General features: G+C 46.7%; 1 protein-coding gene across 1 annotated transcript in view; it reads right to left on the bottom strand.

Annotated features, from left to right (window-relative positions):
* Positions 1 to 21,119, bottom strand: part of celsr3 (cadherin, EGF LAG seven-pass G-type receptor 3) — a gene marked incomplete at its 5' end in the record, with an annotated part of 152,753 nt that overhangs the window by 40,637 nt on the left and 90,997 nt on the right. The window contains 5 exons of the mRNA XM_083769735.1: positions 451 to 646; positions 13,955 to 14,164; positions 14,953 to 15,047; positions 15,772 to 15,873; positions 17,108 to 17,291. Of these exons, the coding sequence (XP_083625861.1) occupies positions 451 to 646; positions 13,955 to 14,164; positions 14,953 to 15,047; positions 15,772 to 15,873; positions 17,108 to 17,291 (787 nt within the window). The remainder of the gene's footprint in view (positions 1 to 450; positions 647 to 13,954; positions 14,165 to 14,952; positions 15,048 to 15,771; positions 15,874 to 17,107; positions 17,292 to 21,119) is intronic.

The raw sequence follows: 21,119 nt of genomic DNA, 5'->3' as shown, positions 1-21,119 counted from the left end.
AAGCCTAAACATGGAGGATCACACTCAGAAATAAAAGCTTGTTATTGTTCCATATGCGTCAAGATGAGTGTGTGCACGCTTTGATCACAACATGTTGCATTACCTCCCTAATAATAATAATAATAATAATAACCTTATTTATATAGCACTTTTCTCATGTGTCACAAAGTGCTGCACAAACATAAGACAGAATACACAGAAAAGATGAAATTCACAAAGCTGTGAAAATAAAACGAGCTAATACAAATGAAACAAGCAAAAGGTAATGAAACAAAGCAAAGGATATTTACCAGAATGATTTCTGGTGATTTAAGAGAGATGTAACGAGGACCCTTTCGAGCGTTAAACGTAATTAAAAATCGATTCTAAAAACAACCGGAAGCAGGTGAAGTGTTGTGTGCGTGCATGCGTGTGTGCGTGCGTGCGTGCGTGCGTCTCCTCTCAGCTCACCAATATTGGGGGCGACCAGGGCCACGGGGTTGAGGTAGGTGAGTTTCATGTTCTGGGCCAGGTTCTGGGCGTACTGCTCCAGCAGTTCAGCCAGGCCTGCCGGACCACCCTGGATGTGACCCTGACTCTGGGCCAGAGCGCGCCACAGGCCCGTAGTACCAGGACTCAGTAGTCCACTGCTGCCCCGCACGATGTTCTGAAGAAGGAAAAAAAATACACATTTGTGATCAAGAGAGAGAATGACATGAAAAGAGGAAGAGAAAACTCAATCCATTCCATAGACACAGCTAATGCAAATTACTGCAAAGTTCGATCACAGGCTCCTAAAGAGTTGGGGTTGGTGTTGAAGTGTCCTTGAGCAACACACTGAACCCCTAATTGTTCCCGATGAGCAGGTTGGTGCCTTGCATGGTTTCCTCGGCCATCAGTGTATGAAAGGGTGAATCTATAAGCGCCTTGGATAAAGGAGCTATATAAATGCACCATTTACCATTTTGTTCTTATGGACCACTTCTGTACAGAGAGCAGGGACGTGCACACATGGATATCAAAGGGGGCTTCAGCCCCTGCCCTTTTACCCGTCTGTAAAACAACTGCTCTCTCCAGACCACGAATGCAGCATTTACTAAAGAAATGCAAATGCCCTCCTGTCATTTCCATGCCATACCGGAGGCAGCATTCAGGAGAATTGTTTTTTTTTCTCCTTAGTCTCCTGAACTAATTTGTTTCGAAATCCACCGTACGTACACCACATCTCCAGTAGATAAAGAGTGCAGGGTTTGCGCCCTGAAAATAGCTGATCTACAAGCTCTCAACGCGTTGAGACACACACACACACACACACACACACACACACACACACACACACACACACACACACACACACACACACACACACACACACACACACACACACACACACACACACACACACACTGTACTGATGATTATGTTACTGGAATTCCAGGAAGAAGTTCCAGACGTTTATTTCACACACTGCGGGGTGTAGTAGTTATACTGCTAATGCGTTTCTATTTTGGGCCAAAAGTGTTCTCTTATGGGATTTCAGCCCCTGCCTCTCTAACACTCTCTGCACGTGCCTGTACAGAGAGGTCTAGTAGACGTATACAGTGCAAAGTGAAATAGTGAAATGGCCAGATGGCCAGAGTGTATCTATGGGAGAAATGACAGAGGGAGCAGGGGGGAGCAGATGGGTGGGGATTATACAGCATAAAAGAAAAAACAAGAGGAGCAGACAAAGATTGGACAAACTGCAGTGTAGCACGGTTGCGGTCTGACGATTTTCTATTCAGCTCATTTCTATCCTTATTCTCATTGTCGTTTAGTTATACATACTCCAGATTGACGCTTGGTTGCGAGTGAGTGTTGCCAACACAAAATAACAGATCTACTATATCTCACAAGGCGACACGCTGTGAGCTTGTAGATGGGCTAGTTTAGGTGCACGAAACGGCACGCCACAAAATATAAATCAGGCAATGATTAATCTCGTAAGCCAGCAGTGACTTAAAAATTAAAGCATTGTTAGCCATTCAACATTACACCCAATTCATCCAGTTTATAGTGAATAGTGAATGTAATGTACTTAGGCTGAAAATACAATTTTCAATTACATTTAAACCAATTTAAATAATGGACTAAGCCCATTATTCTATTGGTGATGTAGACCTGCTAAAAATAAATAAATAAACCTAATCTATCACCACGTGCCGGTTGCCAGTTCATACAATGTTCATGGACCGGCATGGCCCCTGCTTGCTTGCTTGCTTATTCTTTCTTTCTTTCTTCCTTCACCGAGGTCTAATGGCCACAACCTAACATGTTACGTGAGATGACAGTTTATTTTGCTATTTTGTTGTCAGAAACGGCAAGAATCGGAAAACAGCTCTGCTGCAATAGACTCACTTTGAGTGACCACACTGATATCTTGATACACAAGGTGAGTAGTCTATTGGGAAGAAATTACATTTGTTCTTCTCACTTAACCATAAGGTGTCACTTGGACTCTTGTGCTGCTCTGACAACCAATATCCACTTTCTGTGGTGCTAACATCGGTGGCTATGTGATTATTTTATTCAGTATAATGCACAGTATAATGCACACACACACACACACACACACACACACACACACACACACACACACACACACACACACACAGTGTACTGATGATTATGTTAGAAATTCCAGTCGTTTATTTCACACACTGCGGGGTGTAGTAGTTATACTGCTAATGCGTTTCTATGGCAACGCATAACACACCTTGTGTGTTTTGCCACATATATCTATGTTGTTACTAGCCAATGTTTAAAGGAAAATGTAATTTCACACAGAGTATGGGGTGTCTCTATTACTGCTAATGTATTACTATAGCAACACCTAATACACCTTGTTATAGCCAAAAACAACATATTTGGCAATATGCCGCTGGTGAATGTGTTAATGGCCGAGGCAAAGGCAAAGCAAAGGTCAGGGAGAATGTCACACATTGCCATTATTGCCAGTGCAGTTACCATAGCAACCCATAAGCCACCTTGTTAACCAACGACAATATATTGATCTCTCACGGATCGCTATAGTCCGCCAACTGGGACTTCACTCTGTGTGCTATACTCAGTTGTTCATTTATATTCTAGAAGAGCTGAGAGCGGTGACATCATACTGTATAGGCACAGAGAGAGGAAGCACAGTGGGCTTTGAACTGGAGCCAGAGAACATGTGTGGCTCCCATTATTATTATTATTACACCCACGACAGGCACCAAATGAGAATAATGAGTTCCCTATAAGCAAATACTGTGTATGTGTAACCTAACCTTATGCAAATACTGTGTATGTGTAACCTAACATATGCAGATACTGTGTATGTGTAACCTAAACGAGCGGCCGTGGTAGTTCTACTACTATTGGAACTAGTGCGACAGTACTACTATTGAAAGTACTAGTAACAGCACTATTATTAGAACTAGTGCTACAGTACTACTATTGAAAGTACTAGTAATAGCACTACTATTGGAACTAGTGCTACAGTACTACTATTGAAAGTACTAGTAATAGCACTACTATTGGAACTAGTGCTACAGTACTACTATTGAAAGTACTAGTAAGAACACTGCTGTCGGGAGGAAACCTCATAACTCAATTTTTGAGGTTTTTCATTTTTTGGCATAAATCAGTGCTATCGAACACCATTTACGTCTGTGTATTGTTTCGAAAATATTGAACCAATGGAAAGTAGTAAAAAGTGCTTTGGACAAAAGCTCTTAACTCCATTGGACCCTCAAAACTAACTCCACCACCTCTCCCCCTCTCATGGAAGTAGTTGACAATATATAAAGTTACAACACCAAATTTGATGAGGCTGTATTGGTTTGTTGTAAAAAATATGGTTTTAATATATGGTTTTTATATGGAGTTATGAGGTTTCCTCCCGACAGCAGAGATATATAGTTTACCCTACCCAGGGCTCTCAGAATGGGCTGACCAGTCACTACTAACTGTCCATACTGTACAACCAACAGAAGAACTATAGGGCCGACTGTTCTATTGCCGCCGCCGCCCCCGCACTCTGGAACAACCTACCTCTCCCCATCCCATCTGCCCATGCAGCGTGTGTGTGTAGAGGTTTTCAACTCTCTATACTGTCTGAAAACACACCTTATTATACAATATTAATGGGTTATTACTGCTACCTCCACTGCTATGTGCTGTGTTGTTACTGCTACCTCCACTTCCACTATTAATTAAACTGTCAACGCCGCTAAAATTACAGTAATATGAAACCTACTGCATTTCATATTACATGGAAGGCTCCATTTGTTAAGCTGAGAGATCTGAGCTGATATTCAACCTTTTGTGCAGAAATGGGGGTATTGCTGCTTCAATAGTGATCCTCGTACCTCATCACTGAAAACTGGGACATGAATATAGGGATTTAAAGGACAGTTTAAGTGAACAACATCAAATTCAGTTCAGTTTATATGGCGTCTGTTATTTTTCTTTTACCGGTAAATTTCCTGACGAAGTGTGTTAGCACGGTTGGCCCCAGTAAGAATCAAATCAAAATCCAAGAATCACCCTCAAAAACGAGACGACGCATCTCAAGGGGGTTTAAACTTCTAATAATTCTGCTGCACTTCCATTTCAGGAAGCAAAAAGCTAAACAAATATACAGTATGTCAGTCAGTCACACCAAAACATTCCCACTACACAGCATGTTGACTCCTGCATCTTGAGCTGTTGTTGGAGATGTTATCAGGGCCAAATGACAATCTGACTTTGATTACAGTGAAAAGGATGTTGCAATGTTTCACTTCCTGCTGTCATCACCATAGCAACACTGCCTACCCTCCCCAGGGAGAAAAATATTATACAGCAGCACAGTGTCTTTTTTTGCTGCGCGCCATACAGATGTCTGCTCAGAATTCAGAATCACCTGCTGCGATCTCCATCTCTCTCCTCTGGTTGCAGACTAGCCTGGCTAATAAGCCAGACCCAATCAGCCGTTGGCAAAACAAAATGGCCTGTGTGATATTAAGTCTGGCTTATTAGCCAGGCTAGTTGCAGACGACATGTTCTGAACTACTGTATATCAAGCACTTTCAAACAGGCGTCCCTATTTTGGACATGTCATTCATTATTTAGGCAACAAAAAAAATATATAATATATAATTTTGAAGATAGCTACAAAATATCTATGTTATAGGGCTTAAGTGGATACCTTTGTATAGAATTTAGAAAGAAAGGAATAGAAAGCATGATGTTCTAGAAGATGAAGGTTTATATACAAGATATGCGAGTCAAAACTGATCTATATGTTTACACAGTTTAAGAGCGATTAAGTATAGTTCTCAGATTGTGCACAGGGATGAGGGTCAAGTCTCGTGCATACAGTATTGCAACGATAGCCATCACACCGACAGTAAAAAAAAAACAGTCATGGACGGTACAGTATAACTATTTGTATACATCTATACAAAAACTGTTCCCAGTTATCTATCACATAACTCTGAAAAAAAAAACTGTGTTGTTATATTGTTCACACTGTATACAGCAAAGGTAAAGGTTCAAATGCAACACAGCTTACATTGGCCTGTAATGTAAATTCTTCTTATACTAATAAGGCACAACAAATAAAAGCCCATAAAGATTACAGTTGCTAATACATAAAAAGGTCACATGTGGTATTAGCGCTTTAGTGATGACTGTTGTACCTTTGGAGGTTAAGTAATGTTAAGCTGTTAACCACTTAAACCCGATACGGGAGTCCTCCAGGGCTCTACACTAGGCCTCCTTTCACTCAACAGTACATACCGTGAAATATCTTCTACACTATAAAGACCTGAGAGTGGGTGCTAATTTAACTCTGAGCGTGCACACATGTATTGCATTTACACTGAGGATTTGTACTGTGCAGAACAGCCACTCTCCAGAAAATAAAATGAATGACCTTATCTCTGCCACAGACAGGACCTCAGGCTTGCACTCTGATGGGGGGATTAAGAAGTCAGCGTGTTTTTTTTTTAAACTTAACCTTTTATTTATCCAGGTTAAGTCAACTGAGCACTGATTGTTGTTTATGGCCCCTGTTTTCTCACTCGTGCAGTTATAAGACCCTGTTAGTACTGGGAAGCGCCCACCCCAGTACAAACAGTATAACCTGGTACAACCAGGAGAGAGATGGGGGGATGGGGGGGGTGACATGCAGTAAAGGCCGTCGGGATCGGGAGTCGAACCCGCGGCACACTGCCAGACTGGATTACCAGCCACGGTGCCCAGACGGCTATGCCAGCCGCCCGGGCCAATGGCGCAAATCTTTTAATATATTATTCTTTCAGAGCGAACGTTTATAACTCATATCTTTGCTTCCGGTGAGGTCCCTGGAACAACGCATTTTCAGATTGAGAGACCCACTGACATAGAAACGTGTGGTTACGTGGTAACCTATGTTCTCTGAGTGAAGAGACTATCTCTCCACCTAACATATTTCATATGTATGGGGAATGTCCCCACCTCACTTGTGACGTGGATACCTCTTTAAGACACACCAGTGCACTGGCACGCACGGGTATATAAGGCCCAGGTGGTGCGTGATTACACTGGTTTACTTGATCGACACCGCTTCTGAGCGACATCGAGGTGGAGAGATAGTCTCTTCACTCAGAGAACATAGGTTACCACGTAACCACACGTTCTCTATCGTATCAGAGACTATCTCTCCACCCAACATATTTCATATGTATGGGGAACTCTGTAAGACACCTCGTGAGGAAGCGAAGCAGTCCCAGAACCCCAAAGACAACACCAGTGGGCTTCGACCCAGCACATACTGAATTTGGAATGATTCATCATGTATGTTCAATGTAATGTATTTACAACCCCTGGAACGGCCGGACAGCCAGACGCCATCCGCCGCCAAATGCTCAGGCGCTAGGCGCCACCCAGAGCCCGGCCCTGCAAGACGCTAAGGCCAGAGACCACAGGGGTGAAGGGCCGCCCAAGCCAGCCCACTAGACGCAAGGCTGGCTTGACTGGTGAAGGTGACAATGACACCCACCGCTGAGTAGCATGCGAGACCAACTCCCCGAAGGGAGCGAATGCTGCATGTTCAGCCGGTATAACCGGGTGAATGTACATTAGACGGAGTAGACTATGTCGCCGCTGTGCAGGTCTGTCAGAGACGCACCTTTCCACAGCGTCCCCAGGTGGAGTGTGCCTGCCCTCCAGGCGGCACTGGTACTCCTACCTGTTTGTGTGCTGGATAACCTCTGTGATCCATGCACTCTCACTTGAAGCACTCAAAGAGCTGGTTCGTTACTCTGTGGGCCTTGTGTGGCCCTGGCATACGAATCTAATGCTCCAATAGGGCAGAGTGAGGACCGACTCCGTCTCTGTATGTCTACTGTCTGTATGACGATGGTAGGACAGAGCTCAATCACCTGATTGAGACGTGCCCTTTTGAAAACATTGGGGAGAAAGGCCGGTTTGGGGCAAGACTATACCATCATCCGGCATAGGCCTGCAGAGCTCATTATGGATTGACAGAGCTCGCAACTCCCCCATTTCTCCTTGCAGATGTGACACCGACAAGACTGCTGTCTTGAGCATGTCACGCTCACTGACTAAAGGTCGTAGAGCCTCCGGAGCTAACCCCAGATGGGCCTGATTGGGTCCCTAACCTGAGCTCCTCTGGGCCTCAGGGCACCCTTCAGGAAATGCTCTTCCTTTCTTTGTAACGAGGTTACTGCAGTCTGCAGGGCCTGCGCTCCCGCTCAAGTCAGCCTGCCGAACACTCGGTCAGCTGACTGTTGAAGCCCTGTTCTCTGAACCGGAATGATCCTTATGTCACATCACGGTTTTACAAGTAAAAAGTGGATGGCCTTCGTTTTTGTGCATAGTTCCCATCGCGTTTATGCTGCGGAGCTAAGCACACACCCAGTGAGAAGGGTGCTGGATGCCACACTGATACCACATAATGGTAGAACCTGATAAATGCTGACAGCATCGATCAAGAGGCTGTCCCACAAAACTCAGATTGGAGGGCATCTCGCCGTAAACCCATGCGGCAGCGAGGCCTTGTGTGGAATGTGCACATGTTCCCGTTGGGGCTGGCCTGCCTGCCCACCTATATGCCTGCTGGATTGTTTCACAAGCCAATGAGTGAAGTCCAGTCTTGGAGACTATCTGCCTAAGACAGTTAGGCCCATTTACCCTGCTCCACCACCCTGCTTATAGGAGGGTGGGAAGGGTGAAAATCAATAGACTGACTGGCTCACACTCTGATCAGGCCGTAGGCAAAATGCAGGGATTGATGGCGACAACACCTAAGCATTGCCATGTAGGAAGCGGCAGCACCCCTCACTGACAGAGACATTCTTGTGGCTGACACTGCAGTGCTAACAGCAAGAATGCTGTCCTGTGAGAAGCCATTGCAGCCCAAGTCTCCACGGGCTTAATTGGCTCATGCCGTAAGGCAGACAATACCACTCCCCGAGGAGGGACTGCTGGCCTATTGTGTGAGGGATGAACGGTATGAGGACCAACTGGGTGACTATTGTGTCGCCCTTGTGTGGGACAGCGGCCCGCCATGTTGCCAGATCCCTGGCCTAGCCACACGATTACCTCTGGATGAGGAGGGAGCTCAACCGGTCTCCAACACACAGAATTACACCCAGGTGTTTAAACGGCCATGCCGTAATACAACCTTATGGTGGTTCTGCTCACCCCTGACAGTCTCGTCACATTCTGCTGTGTGAACAGCAGTGTGAATTCGCTGGAACAACGTGGAACGTGTAAACTGACGCTGTCAACGATACGCCCACGTAGTGCATGACTGTGAATGACAGATAATGCACTGGCTGCATGTTCAGAAGAGCCGGAGGCACAAAGTGCACCATGATTGCCCTCAGCCCTAAGGGGCGGAGGCACAACCTGAGGGTGGCCCGACTCACTAGAGCAAGGGACAGAGTCCCTGCTTTGCCCTCTAACACATGCCGAGGAGCGCTGCGGACTGTGAGAGTTGACGCCTGCAAGGCCTCTTGTTGAGGTGCCGGCCTAGGTGCCCAAAGTGCTGCAGGTGCCTGGCCACGTTTTTGTGGCACTGCACCTCTGAGCGAGCACACACCATTCAGTTATCCAATTTAGGATGCAAAGGCCCTCCCGCCAAGGACTATGTCCAATCGGGGGGCTAGACATATGCCGAATGGGAGGACACGGGACTCGAAGGTTCTGTCATCTAAGACAAGCCGGTCAGTGCGTCAGACCCGGGATCTGAGAATAAGCATCCCCGGTCGAGCATGGCAAGCCAGTCGCCTTGGAGGATGGCCTGTAAGACCCTCAGCCCTTCCTTGCCGGGAGTGCTGTAAGCAGCACCCCACCCTCCCGAAGACATAGTGGAACCCACCCAGGGGTCCACCTGAATTGTCTTCCAGGACAACCGCTGTCCCGAGAGACAGCGGGTGGGGTCTGGGGCCTTAACTGTCAGGACTGAGGTATGGGCTTAGCCCGCCGAGCACATTTTAGCCATACCCTGCCGGTTGGCCTGTAACCGGACCCGTAGGTCCCTGGAACTGCCAAACCTGACTGGGGTTGCACAGCCTGAGGGGTGACCGAGGCAGGCTACTCATGGCCTTGCCGGAGCATTCCTGCACCTCCTGTGCACCTCCACAGCCTCCTTAGGATGCTGTAGCAAAGCACTGGCCTTTTTGGCCAAACATGGCCGGTGGCTCAATAGGCAGCGTGGGGGAGCTTGTCCTCCTATCGCAGCTTGGCCTGGGGCTGCCACAGACGGCACCTCACCAAAGGGCATCAATAGCATGCCTGCTGCCACTGCCTGGGGAGCCTGAAAGCCAGTCGCTGCAGCTCCTCAATAAGGTCCGGGCCCTAATGGTCACATAAGTGCCACATATAAGCCGGTGCTGAAGCAGTGACAGAATAACCCTGTGTTGACTAGCTGTGCCTAGATAGCCATAGTGCATTCTCGGGATGAGGAGGAGCTTACTTTGTGGTTTCGAACCGGTAACCGGATTATACCATGCAAGTTTACACCTATAGGTGCGTGAACGGCCTTGCCGTGATACACCGTACAGAGTATTCCGCCCGACAGCCGCGGCACACTCGAGTTGCCAACATTGGCGAAACTACATCACGGACGCGTGAGCTGACACGGTCAGCAATACGCCGTATATACAGTAGTGTGCAAATGGCTGTGATTTCAGGGCTTGCTCCTGGCAGACTCAGCACGTCCTATACACTGTATAGTGCGCTACTACACCTGAACGCGGAAAGCTGACTGCCACGGCAGCCATACGCTCATCCTGTCTATGACAGAACCCACGGTTCGGAGGATGAGCTTGCTCCGTGGCGTCCCCCGTCGCACGGGTTCTACCACGCAGTCTACACCGGAGTGCGTGAACGGCTTTAGCCGCAATACACTCAAGTGAGCTCTCTCTCACGAGGCGAGGCAAAAACACGGCACTACAGATGCGGAAGTCGCCCCAGCGACAATACGCCTGTATAGTGCGTTTTAATGCTATAGCCTGGCCGGGCTGTTGTTTTGATTGATTGATTTACTGATTTACTAACAGCTTGCAGAATTACAGTACATTTCGAGTACAACTCAATACAAATACTGTTAACAGAGAGTGGGCGATACCATAAAGCATTACACTTGTTTACAATAGGGCCCACCATCTTCAATTCATCAAAACATTTAGAGACGTACGAATATACACAACTATATTCACTGCGCACTCGCAGGTCCCCTCCAGCCCACAGAATATGCAGCATGGATGCGTGAATTGACGCCATGCCAATAATACACCCATATAGTGCGTTGTATTCCACTGCCTTTAAGGATTACCGGGCCACTGGTCCTGTCTGTGTCACTGCACTCAGATCGACAGACAGGCTACACCACAGGAGCGTAAACTGGCGCCCCGCCAGCAATACCCCTGTATAGTGTGTTATATGGCCGTCGGATTCCTTCATTCCTCCTAGCCTCAACTGGCAAGAGGAAGAAAAACATACAGGAGTCAGGATCTTCATGAGCTGCTATCAGCATGACCAGGGAACCCACAGGTCACCCACTGGTCATGGCCATCCTCTGTGGGCATATGTGCCCCACGCAGCCCCAGAGAAACCCCTGCTGTTTCCATTTAATTCAATACCTATATACACTATTATTTTAATATGTTATATTAAATATATACAAATTTAATTGCTTAAACATGCTCAAAAAACGGGGAGTATAGTAATGTGCTTGAGAAGTGAGGGCACAATTTACCCTATGTGCAATTTACACTGCTGTCTCTCAGTCACATATTGATATTCATGTGTTGTTTTTTTTTTTTTTCTCGGTAACATGTTTCATGTGGACCCCAAAGACTAGCTGACTGCCATGGCATCAGCTAATGGGGATCTTTCCAAATAGAAAAATAACTAAACAACAGCCAGCTGAGTTCTATAGTCTCTCTCTCTCTCTCTCTGGAGGAGGTTGCACCTGAATTTCCTAGCTGCACTGAGACACAGAGTGTTTGAGTTGGAGACAAACACTCTGCTCCAAACGTTTTGCATTATATAGTGTATATACGTATACCAATTTCCACTGTTTGGTCCACTAGAACAGGGATTTATGAGAGTCTCCCTCGACTTTCCAGGCAACAATTTACCCTACGATATATCACCGTGCACTGGAGACCAAACTTTGTTTGTTGTGGAATTAGCTCGTCCTGTCTATGACTGACAGGACCCACGGTTCGGAGGATAAGCTTGCTCCGTGGCTTCCCCCGTCCGTACGGGTTCTACCACGCAGTCTACACCAGGGTGTGTGAACGGCTTTAGCCGCAATACACCCCAGGGAGCTCTGTCTCTCACGAGGCGAAGCAAAAGAACACAGCACCAAAGACGCGGAAGCCGCCCCAGCGACAATACGCCTGTATACTATACACTAGTGTATAGTGTGCTGTGTTAAATGATAAGCCTATAGCGGGGCTGATGTTTCGCTGTGCCAAACGCAGGTCCACTCCAGCCCACGGAATATGCATCACGGATGCGTTAACTGACACCAAGCCAGTGATACAAACGTATAGTGCGATTATTCCACTGCTTTACAGGATTACAGAGCCAATGATCCTATAGCGGGGCTGATGTTTCGCTGCGCCAACCGCAGGTCCACTCCAGCCCACGGAATATGCATCACGGATGCGTTAACTGACACCAAGCCAGTGATACAAACGTATAGTGCGATTATTCCGCTGCTTTACAGGATTACAGAGCCAATGGTCCTGTCTGTGTCCCTGCCCACAGGTCGACAGACAGGCTACACCACAGGACGCGTAAACTAACACTATGTCAGCAATACGCCTGTAACGGTGTTTTGGCTGGTGTTACCCTGTTTTTGTTTGCTATACCTACAAACGAGCTGTGTGACAGCAATCCAGAGAGGAGCGATCCACGCCAGCTCTCTAACCTGCCTCCAGCAGTGGATTAATCCGGCTGCCAGAACTCGTGAGTAGTTGCTTTTCAAAAAGTCTAAAAAATGCAGTTATTGTTGATAACTTGCTCTGCACTTCCGTTGAGGAGACCACGTCTTGGACTGCTCGGTGGAGATCAAAAAAGCAGTGTAATCACGCACCACCTGGGCCTTATATACCCGTGCGTGCCAGTGCACTGGTGTGTCTTAAAGAGGTATCCACGTCACAAGTGAGGTGGGGACATTCCCCATACATATGAAATATGTTAGGTGGAGAGATAGTCTCTGATACGATAGAGAACATAGGGTTTTCAGAAAACTGTCATGATTTACAAGACATGTTCTAGAAACCGGTCTCAGATAGAAACGTCCAAAGTGCTTACTTTTCAGGAAAATCCCCATTTACCTCTGAGCTTGTAGTGTAGATAGTCTATTTTTGTCAATGTAAAATTAAATTAAATTAAATCAACAGTAAACAGTCAGACAGCCAGTGCAGAGTCTCAACAGTAAACAGTCAGACAGCCAGTGCATCAACAGTAAACAGTCAGACAGCCAGTGCAGAGTCAATGTATTGTATGGCCCGAAAAGCAGTGGTGGAAAAATAAATAGTATCAATACTTAATCCATCTATCCATCTTCAACCGCTTATCCGTAGTCGGGTTGCGGGGGCAACAGCTCCACCCGTAAAATCAATGTTAATTTAACTCTGAGAGTGAACAAATGGAACCAAATGGACCCGTTAGGGACCTGTTAGAGTCCATTTGGTTCCATTTGTACACTGAGTTACAGACCCATAAGGGTCCATTTGGTTCTTAATAATAATTTAGCTGGGGATCCCCTGGAACTCTCTCAAGGACCCCTAGGGGTCCCCCAGACCCCACTTTGGGAACCACTGCTTTAGTTTACACCACTGCCCAAACAGTACAAGGACGTGTCAGTACCTCGTTGACGTGTGTCCTGAGTGGCCTGTCAGTCAGTCAGTATACCTCATTGAAGTGCTTTTCTAGATGTTTTCAAAGATGTGCAAATATTTAACCAATGACTTAAAATATATTTATTATTGCACATTATAGCTAAACTGTAAACACATCTTGTGCAATGTTATATTTGGCATTATGCATGGTTACCTGCCTCAAAATGGCTTCCCAATCACCTGATAGTTTTTTCCTGATGACGACCACACCCCCTATGGAGTCCACCTGTTGTTGCTCCCCTATAAGTGTGTGTTTGTCCTCTGGCTGGTTATTCCCTGAAGAAGACCTACTAGGTCGAAATGTTGGATTCTTGTCAATAAATATACAACGTCGTGGCTACGAGTGTGCAGCCTTTTTCTTGTTTTTACTTGTTTACTGCCTTAGGCCAGCACCTCACCAACACTGGTGTGCGCCCTTTCCTGTTTCATCAGTCCTGAGTGGTCAGTCAGTCAGTACCTCGTTGAAGTGTGCGTCCTGAGTGGTCAGTCAGTCAGTACCTCGTTGAAGTGTGCGTCCTGAGTGGTCAGTCAGTCAGTACCTCGTTGAAGTGTGCGTCCTGAGTGGCCGTCAGTCCGAAGCCACTCTGCTGGGTCTCGAAGGTCAGGAGGCGGGACAGCAGGCGCTCTGCGATCTGCAGGTCGTTGCCGTAGAGACGGCTGGTAGCCTCGGTGACGTCGCGGAGCTGGTGGGCCAGCTTCTTCTCCATGATGGTGCTCAGCTCCGTCTCATTGCGCTCCAGAGAGTCCAGCTGGAGGTTGCACGCACGCACACACACGCACAGTCGCACACACACACGCACACACACGCACAGTCGCACACACACACACACACACACACACACACGCACAGTTGCACACACAGGCAGGCACACACACAGGCACACACACACGAACACACACACACGCACGTGAGCACACACACGCACACACATACATTAACATAAAACGTTATAAAACGTTCATTCAACACCCACATTAACATACACAAATGTATGCACAGACACAGACACACAGGCAGACACACACACACACACACAGGCACGCACACACACACACACACACACACACACACACACACACGCACACACAGACACGCACACACACACACACACACACACACACGCGCACACACAACACACGCACACACACACACACACATTACAAAAACATACAATCATGTATACATTGTGTCACACACACATGAAGAAAACATTAGAATCTCGCACGCACACAATGTCAATACAGTACCCACACAAAATGCATATCACACATGACAAAAACAAATTAAAATGCATATCACACACGATAAAAACAAATTAAAATGCATATCACACACGACAAAAAACTAATTAAAATGCATATCACACACGACAAAAACTAATTACAGGTTAGCTAAAGAAGATAATTACCGTTAGCTTCGTATAAGTCCTAATATGACTATGGACAAAAGGGCAGTGCCATTACTGCTATACTACGACATCTGTGTGAGTAATTTGTGCGTAATAATTGGTTGCACTAATGGCTCAGTAATACATACGGCAACATTCAGCTCCACAAATGGAGGAGAGGTGCAGTTGTAGAGGTCCGGTTCCAGCCAGCCTCTCTCTACGTCACAGTGTCTCACAGCAGCACCTGCATGAGGAGTTATATACCAGTAAGACGTACGCATGAGGAGACTCCGTATAGAGTTATACTATATAATCTAGAGCAGTGTGGGGGTCCTTTTCATGTCAATGACCCCCAAATTGACACTAATTAACCCGCGGAACCCCCATTTGAAGAGATATGCCAGGGACCCCCATAAGAGAAGATTTTTACAGCTCTGACAGTGATTCTCAACCTGTTTAATTTCAAGGACCCCCAGTTTGACATGCATTAGTCTACGGACCCCCCATTTAATGGAATGTATATCTCTGAGACCCCTATTTATATTGTAAAAATGTATACTCTACTTCCGCATTGTTTTTCATTGAAATGCAGAGGTGCTAACGAGCGCTCTGTGTTAAACGCCAGCTGCGCGGGGTTTAACGCGTGCTGCTGCCTGCACGTGCCAAAAAAAAACAGTTCCAGCTTTGACCAGTTGGGCTGGGTGGCTTCAACAATGGCCAGCAGCTGCTCTGGGGGTGTCAGTCACAGCAACTAATCAAAGACTGCTCTGTCAAAATATGGTGTTCATTTAGCAAGGAGAGTGACCAAGTGGTCCCATAAGTAAAGGTTTTAACACAGAGGATTGTGGGGTGGTCATGTCAGAGGAAAAGACGTGTGTAATTCTACAGAAAAAAGAAGAGTGTGTGTGTTTGTGTGTGTGTGTGTGTGTGTGTGTGTGTGTGTGTGTGTGTGTGTGCTGTGTGCTCACCAACAGAGCCTTTCGGGCAGGGCACTGCGGCAGGCTGTTTGAACTTGGTCCTGGGCCACCAAATACCCTGAGTGATGGTCTTAGGACAACCGTCATAGATAACTGCAGGGAGAGAGAGAGAGAGAGAGAGAGAGAGAGAGAGAGAGAGAGAGAGAGAGAGAGAGAAAGAGAGTTGGATGGGATAGTTAAAGAGAGAGAGAGCGAGAGAGATGTGAAGGGGGGATTTTAGCATTGGTAATCATTGTTATCGTTTACATATTTTAATTAAAATGCGCAACAAAAGGTCAGTAATGCCGTGTGAAGAATAAATTGGAATTGCTATCCTTTTGACTTGAAATGAGGGAAATCTAAATGACTGACTGTGGGATAAGAACACACAGTAGTAGATGAAAGAGCTATTTTTATGGAAAAGGAGAGACGATGCATCTTGGCCTTCACAGTATGTCAAGTTTGGTATGAGCTTAAGTTTAACAACTATATGTCAATTATTTTTAACCCTGTTGGCCACATGGGTCTCTAAAAGTCTAGTTCAGACCAAAGCCTAGCGGTCGCAGAGGTTTAGGCTAGTTAGTTAGTTAGTTAGTTTAGGCCCAGTTAGTTCCCCTCCCTGCTGAACTCTGTCCAGCCAGTAGGAGATTCAATTCCAACGAGAAGGACATTCTCTGACCACTTGTTGGTTGGTACTGTAGACAAATGTTTTACCTCTACACCACTCGATTCGGATGCCACTCACTTACTTTGGGGCAATATTATATTATAAAAATATAAATATAAATACATAATATATATAAAAAATATAAATATAAATATAATTTTGTGTACAATACTAATTGTAATACATATTTCTGTAGGTAATAACATTTGTGATTTTCGATACAGACAGTGGTGGCAAGACAAACTGTTCAGGAGAGGAGAAAAACAGTTTTCTTTTAATCCAAAATGAGTTAATAGCACAGACAGACTCTTCACATTCTAGACAACTAGAGCATGTCTGAAAAATGTCAGAGCAATGTCAGAGCTGAAATCGACATGTAAATATGAAATAAGTGGTTAAACATGTAGCTAGGTGTAATGTTAGAGTCCACACAGAAGTGAAGCTTTCAAGCCTGTTTTCTGCAAGACATTCGTTACTCTATAAGCCATATCTCCAAAACTGGTGGATCAAACTTAACAACCAATATGTCAATTTGAAGCTATGATTCCCTGCTTTCGTATGACATGAGAAAACATCCCATATAAAAAATAAACCTCAGTAATGAAAGTTTCAACTCTAGCACTGCTTTCTTTTTAATGAAGGAAGAAGTGGATGAGAGCTGCCTCTGTTTTCACATCCTACCTTCACAGCCTGTGACCGCGACCTCAGCGAAGGGGTTGTCACATGAGTTACACTGTCGACCTATGACGCCTGGCCTGCACTGGCACTGGCCCGCCTCCGGGTCACATGTCCTTGAGAAGGAGCCGACTGGGTAGCAGTCACATGGCAGGCACGAGTCACTCCCCCTAGGACGATAGTGGAACTCCTAAACACGCACACGCACACGCACACCACACACACACACACACGCACACACACACACACACACACACACACACACACACACACACACACACACACGACTTCAAATGTCAGGGAGCCACGAATAGAGCAGACATTTACATCATCACCCCGTGCATCCACACAACATTTATTAAACACAGGCACAAAGAGAGACGTGAATAATAAACCAAACGTAAACCCTGGGGAAAATCACAAGGATTCATATACAGGGACATTCACATGTAAGACACAAACAGAATGCAAGACAAATGTCACATACAGTACATATACCTGGGTTACACACACACACACACACACACACACACACACACACACACACACACACACACACTTTCAAAGCAAATAACATTAGAAGATGGAAAAATATCATCCCAAGTCAGTCAGCATGGCATTTACACACTAGACCACAATCATGTACATTTCCACATCAAAAGAGACTACGCACACACACGCACACACGCACGCATGCACGCACGCACGCAAGTTGTAGAACACAACCTACATAAACATCTGTACAGTAGTACACAGGAAACTCCAGGGGTGTAATTATAAAGATGTCTGGAGACGTCTTGGGCACTGAATGTGTTTAGGATATATATATAATGACCCTAAAACGTCCCGGGCACCCTAGGGTGTAATTATAAAGACGTCTGCAAACGTCTTGGGCACTGAATGTGTTGAGGATGTTAACCCCTACGTGGACCAAGTGCATTTTCAGAGCATGTTTATTTTAATGATCAATCAACTGACTTTGTTTTCCGGCCTTGGATCAATGGAACTAACATCTAAGCCAATTATTTTTACCCCTTTTTTTTCTCCCCAATTTAGTCGTTGTGCCAATTAGTTCCTCCCCAGACACATTTCTGTGTTGTCAGTCACTGCTGTAGTTGTTCCCTATACTGGTTCACCCACCAATGAGGAGCCCCCACCAGGATGGGCTACCAATGAGGAGCCCCCACCAGGATGGGCCACCAATGAGGAGCCCCCACCAGGATGGGCCACCAATGAGGAGCCCCCACCAGGATGGGCTACCAATGAGGAGCCCCCACCAGGATGGGCTACCAATGAGGAGCCCACACCAGGATGGGCCACCAATGAGGAGCCCCCACCAGGATGGGCCACCAATGAGGAGCCCCCACCAGGATGGGCCACCAATGAGGAGCCCCCACCAGGATGGGCCACCAATGAGGAGCCCCCACCAGGATGGGCTACCAATGAGGAGCCCCCACCAGGATGGGCCACCAATGAGGAGCCCCCACCAGGATGGGCCACCAATGAGGAGCCCCCACCAGGATGGGCCACCAATGAGGAGCCCCCACCAGGATGGGCCACCAATGAGGAGCCCCCACCAGGATGGGCTACCAATGAGGAGCCCACACCAGGATGGGCTTTCTTCCTACTCCTCCCGCCCAACACTCCACCCTGACAGGTGCCGTCCCCAGCATAGACATATAAACGTAGACGCCTCTTCCGTCAAAATTGAAGGCACAATTTTCCCAGGGATTCCTTGCGAAGCATGAGCAGAAGCTTGTCAAGCTTCCGCGTGCGTAACATAAGTCCCGGAAAAGACGCGCTGTGATTGGCCAGTAGTCACTTGAGTGAGGTCACTTGGGCAGCGACTCAGCGTGCCTTCAGCGTTTCCCTATGGCACTTCATGACTCAGCGTGCCTTCAGCGTTTCCCTATGGCACTTCATGACTCAGCGTGCCTTCAGCGTTTCCCTATGGCACTTCATGACTCAGCGTGCCTTCAGCGTTTCCCTATGGCACTTCATGACTCAGCGTGCCTTCAGCGTTTCCCTATGGCACTTCATGACTCAGCGTGCCTTCAGCGTTTCCCTATGGCACTTCATGACTCAGCGTGCCTTCAGCGTTTCCCTATGGCACTTCATGACTCAGCGTGCCTTCAGCGTTTCCCTATGGCACTTCATGACTCAGCGTGCCTTCAGCGTTTCCCTATGGCACTTCATGACTCAGCGTGCCTCAGCGTTTCCCTATGGCACTTCATGACTCAGCGTGCCTCAGCGTTTCCCTATGGCACTTCATGACTCAGCGTGCCTCAGCGTTTCCCTATGGCACTTCATGACTCAGCGTGCCTCAGCGTTTCCCTATACTATGGCACGTCCACTTGACTTCCTGCCTTCATTGCAGACACGTCGCTCCAATGAACACACATATGACTCGGCCAGTGAGTCATCTATTCTTTTTAATATCTATGGTCCCCAGCCCGTAGTTGTATGTGCAATGACCTTCCCGCCTGGCTTCCCAGCCCCATCCCCCGAACACGCGCCAAAATGTCTTCACATTAGCCTCGGAAACCCAGACGTTTTTATTTATTTTCGCATGGACGCCCAACAAAGCCGTATACGCACCACGGTGGATTAGAACCCACAACCTCAGTGGTGGTGCATGGGCAGGGACTTTTAACACTGCGCCATCCGAGCGCAAGGTTTTAAAGAAAGAAACAACAGGACATCTTTTTACATTATTTTGATATTATCATAGAATCTTAGTGTTTTGCCAGTTATTTGGGGGCCGACTTGCAATATGCTCATGGCCCACCAGAGGTTGAGAATCACTGAGCCACAGCACAGGATGGCATTATGTGCCGTAGACAGCAGGAAGGAGACATGGACGCTAGGTATTAATGTCCCCTACATGGGTGTGTTGTCATTTAGGGTAGATCTCGGATTAGTGTGTGTGTGTGTGTGTGTGTGTGTGTGTGTGTGTGTGTGTGTGTGTGTGTGTGTGTGTGTGTGTGTGTGTGTGTGTGTGTGTGTGTGTGTGTGTGTGTAATAGAGAAAGCTGGGGTCAATAACAGAGATTACAGATTAGGGTCAATATAGATGAGATTAAAGGTTAGGATGGGGTTAAAAGTGTCAAGTCCTTTATACACATACCACAGCCAATCTACACGCATCGCAAACGCGCGTGACACAGTCGCACGACAAAAGATGAACAATTCACACCTTTGACCACGATGAAAGCTAAAATGCTTGTCTGTGGTCACCGACTGGCAGTTACACCGGCAAGGTCTCATTGGCCTTTCAAACACCATTTGCATTCTCTGTGTTTAATTTAATAGGCTAGGGTTAAGTACTGTATCGGAAGTCAGCCTCTCTCAGGGGATTTTAGAACGTGAAATATTCATAAATGTGCCTCATTAGAGCAGAAGCTCTTGTGTAATGCGGGGGGTGGTGGTGGTGGAGGTGGTGGTGGCGCTCCTGTCTGGTAAGTTAATTAAAAAACAAGAAAATATATTCTGCACGTTCTTGCAGCGGTATGAAATTTGACTGGAATATCTTTTTAAGGGTATACACTATATAGGTGATTACACCTGGTGCGCTGGTGGATAGCGTGAGAGAGTTGGGGAGGAGGACGCCAGACCCTCGGGTCCCGTGCGTTTGTTTTTAGACCGATTAAAAAGTGTGTCGTAGCCCGTGAAAAAAAACGTTAAAAAAAAAGAAAAAAGGAGCGCTTGGCCACATCATTTCGGATGAAAAACGACGGCGTGATTCTCCGCTGCTGGAACGGTCATTGTTCCATTGTTCTGTTGTGATGGTCCCGCGGCAGCCTGCATGCTGCTGGCCTCGGTCCCAGGCTTACTTATCCGCGAAAAGAAAAGCCTGGTCACAACGTAAGGCAGAGAAGCTATCGGCGGATGTATCCTCCGGAACTTCCGTCAGATGTATTTCCCCCGGATACGATATTTTCCCAACACAACACATGTAAACTGATTTGTAAAGCATCAACGTCATTTCCTTGGGCGATACTTCCGCTAAATCCCGCAAC

The sequence above is a fragment of the Protomyctophum parallelum genome (genome assembly GCF_964188405.1).
Source record: "Protomyctophum parallelum genome assembly, chromosome: 7".
In the NCBI taxonomy this organism is placed as follows: domain Eukaryota; kingdom Metazoa; phylum Chordata; class Actinopteri; order Myctophiformes; family Myctophidae; genus Protomyctophum; species Protomyctophum parallelum.
Note: the sequence above shows the minus strand (reverse complement) of the source record. Positions and strands in the feature narration are given on the sequence as shown.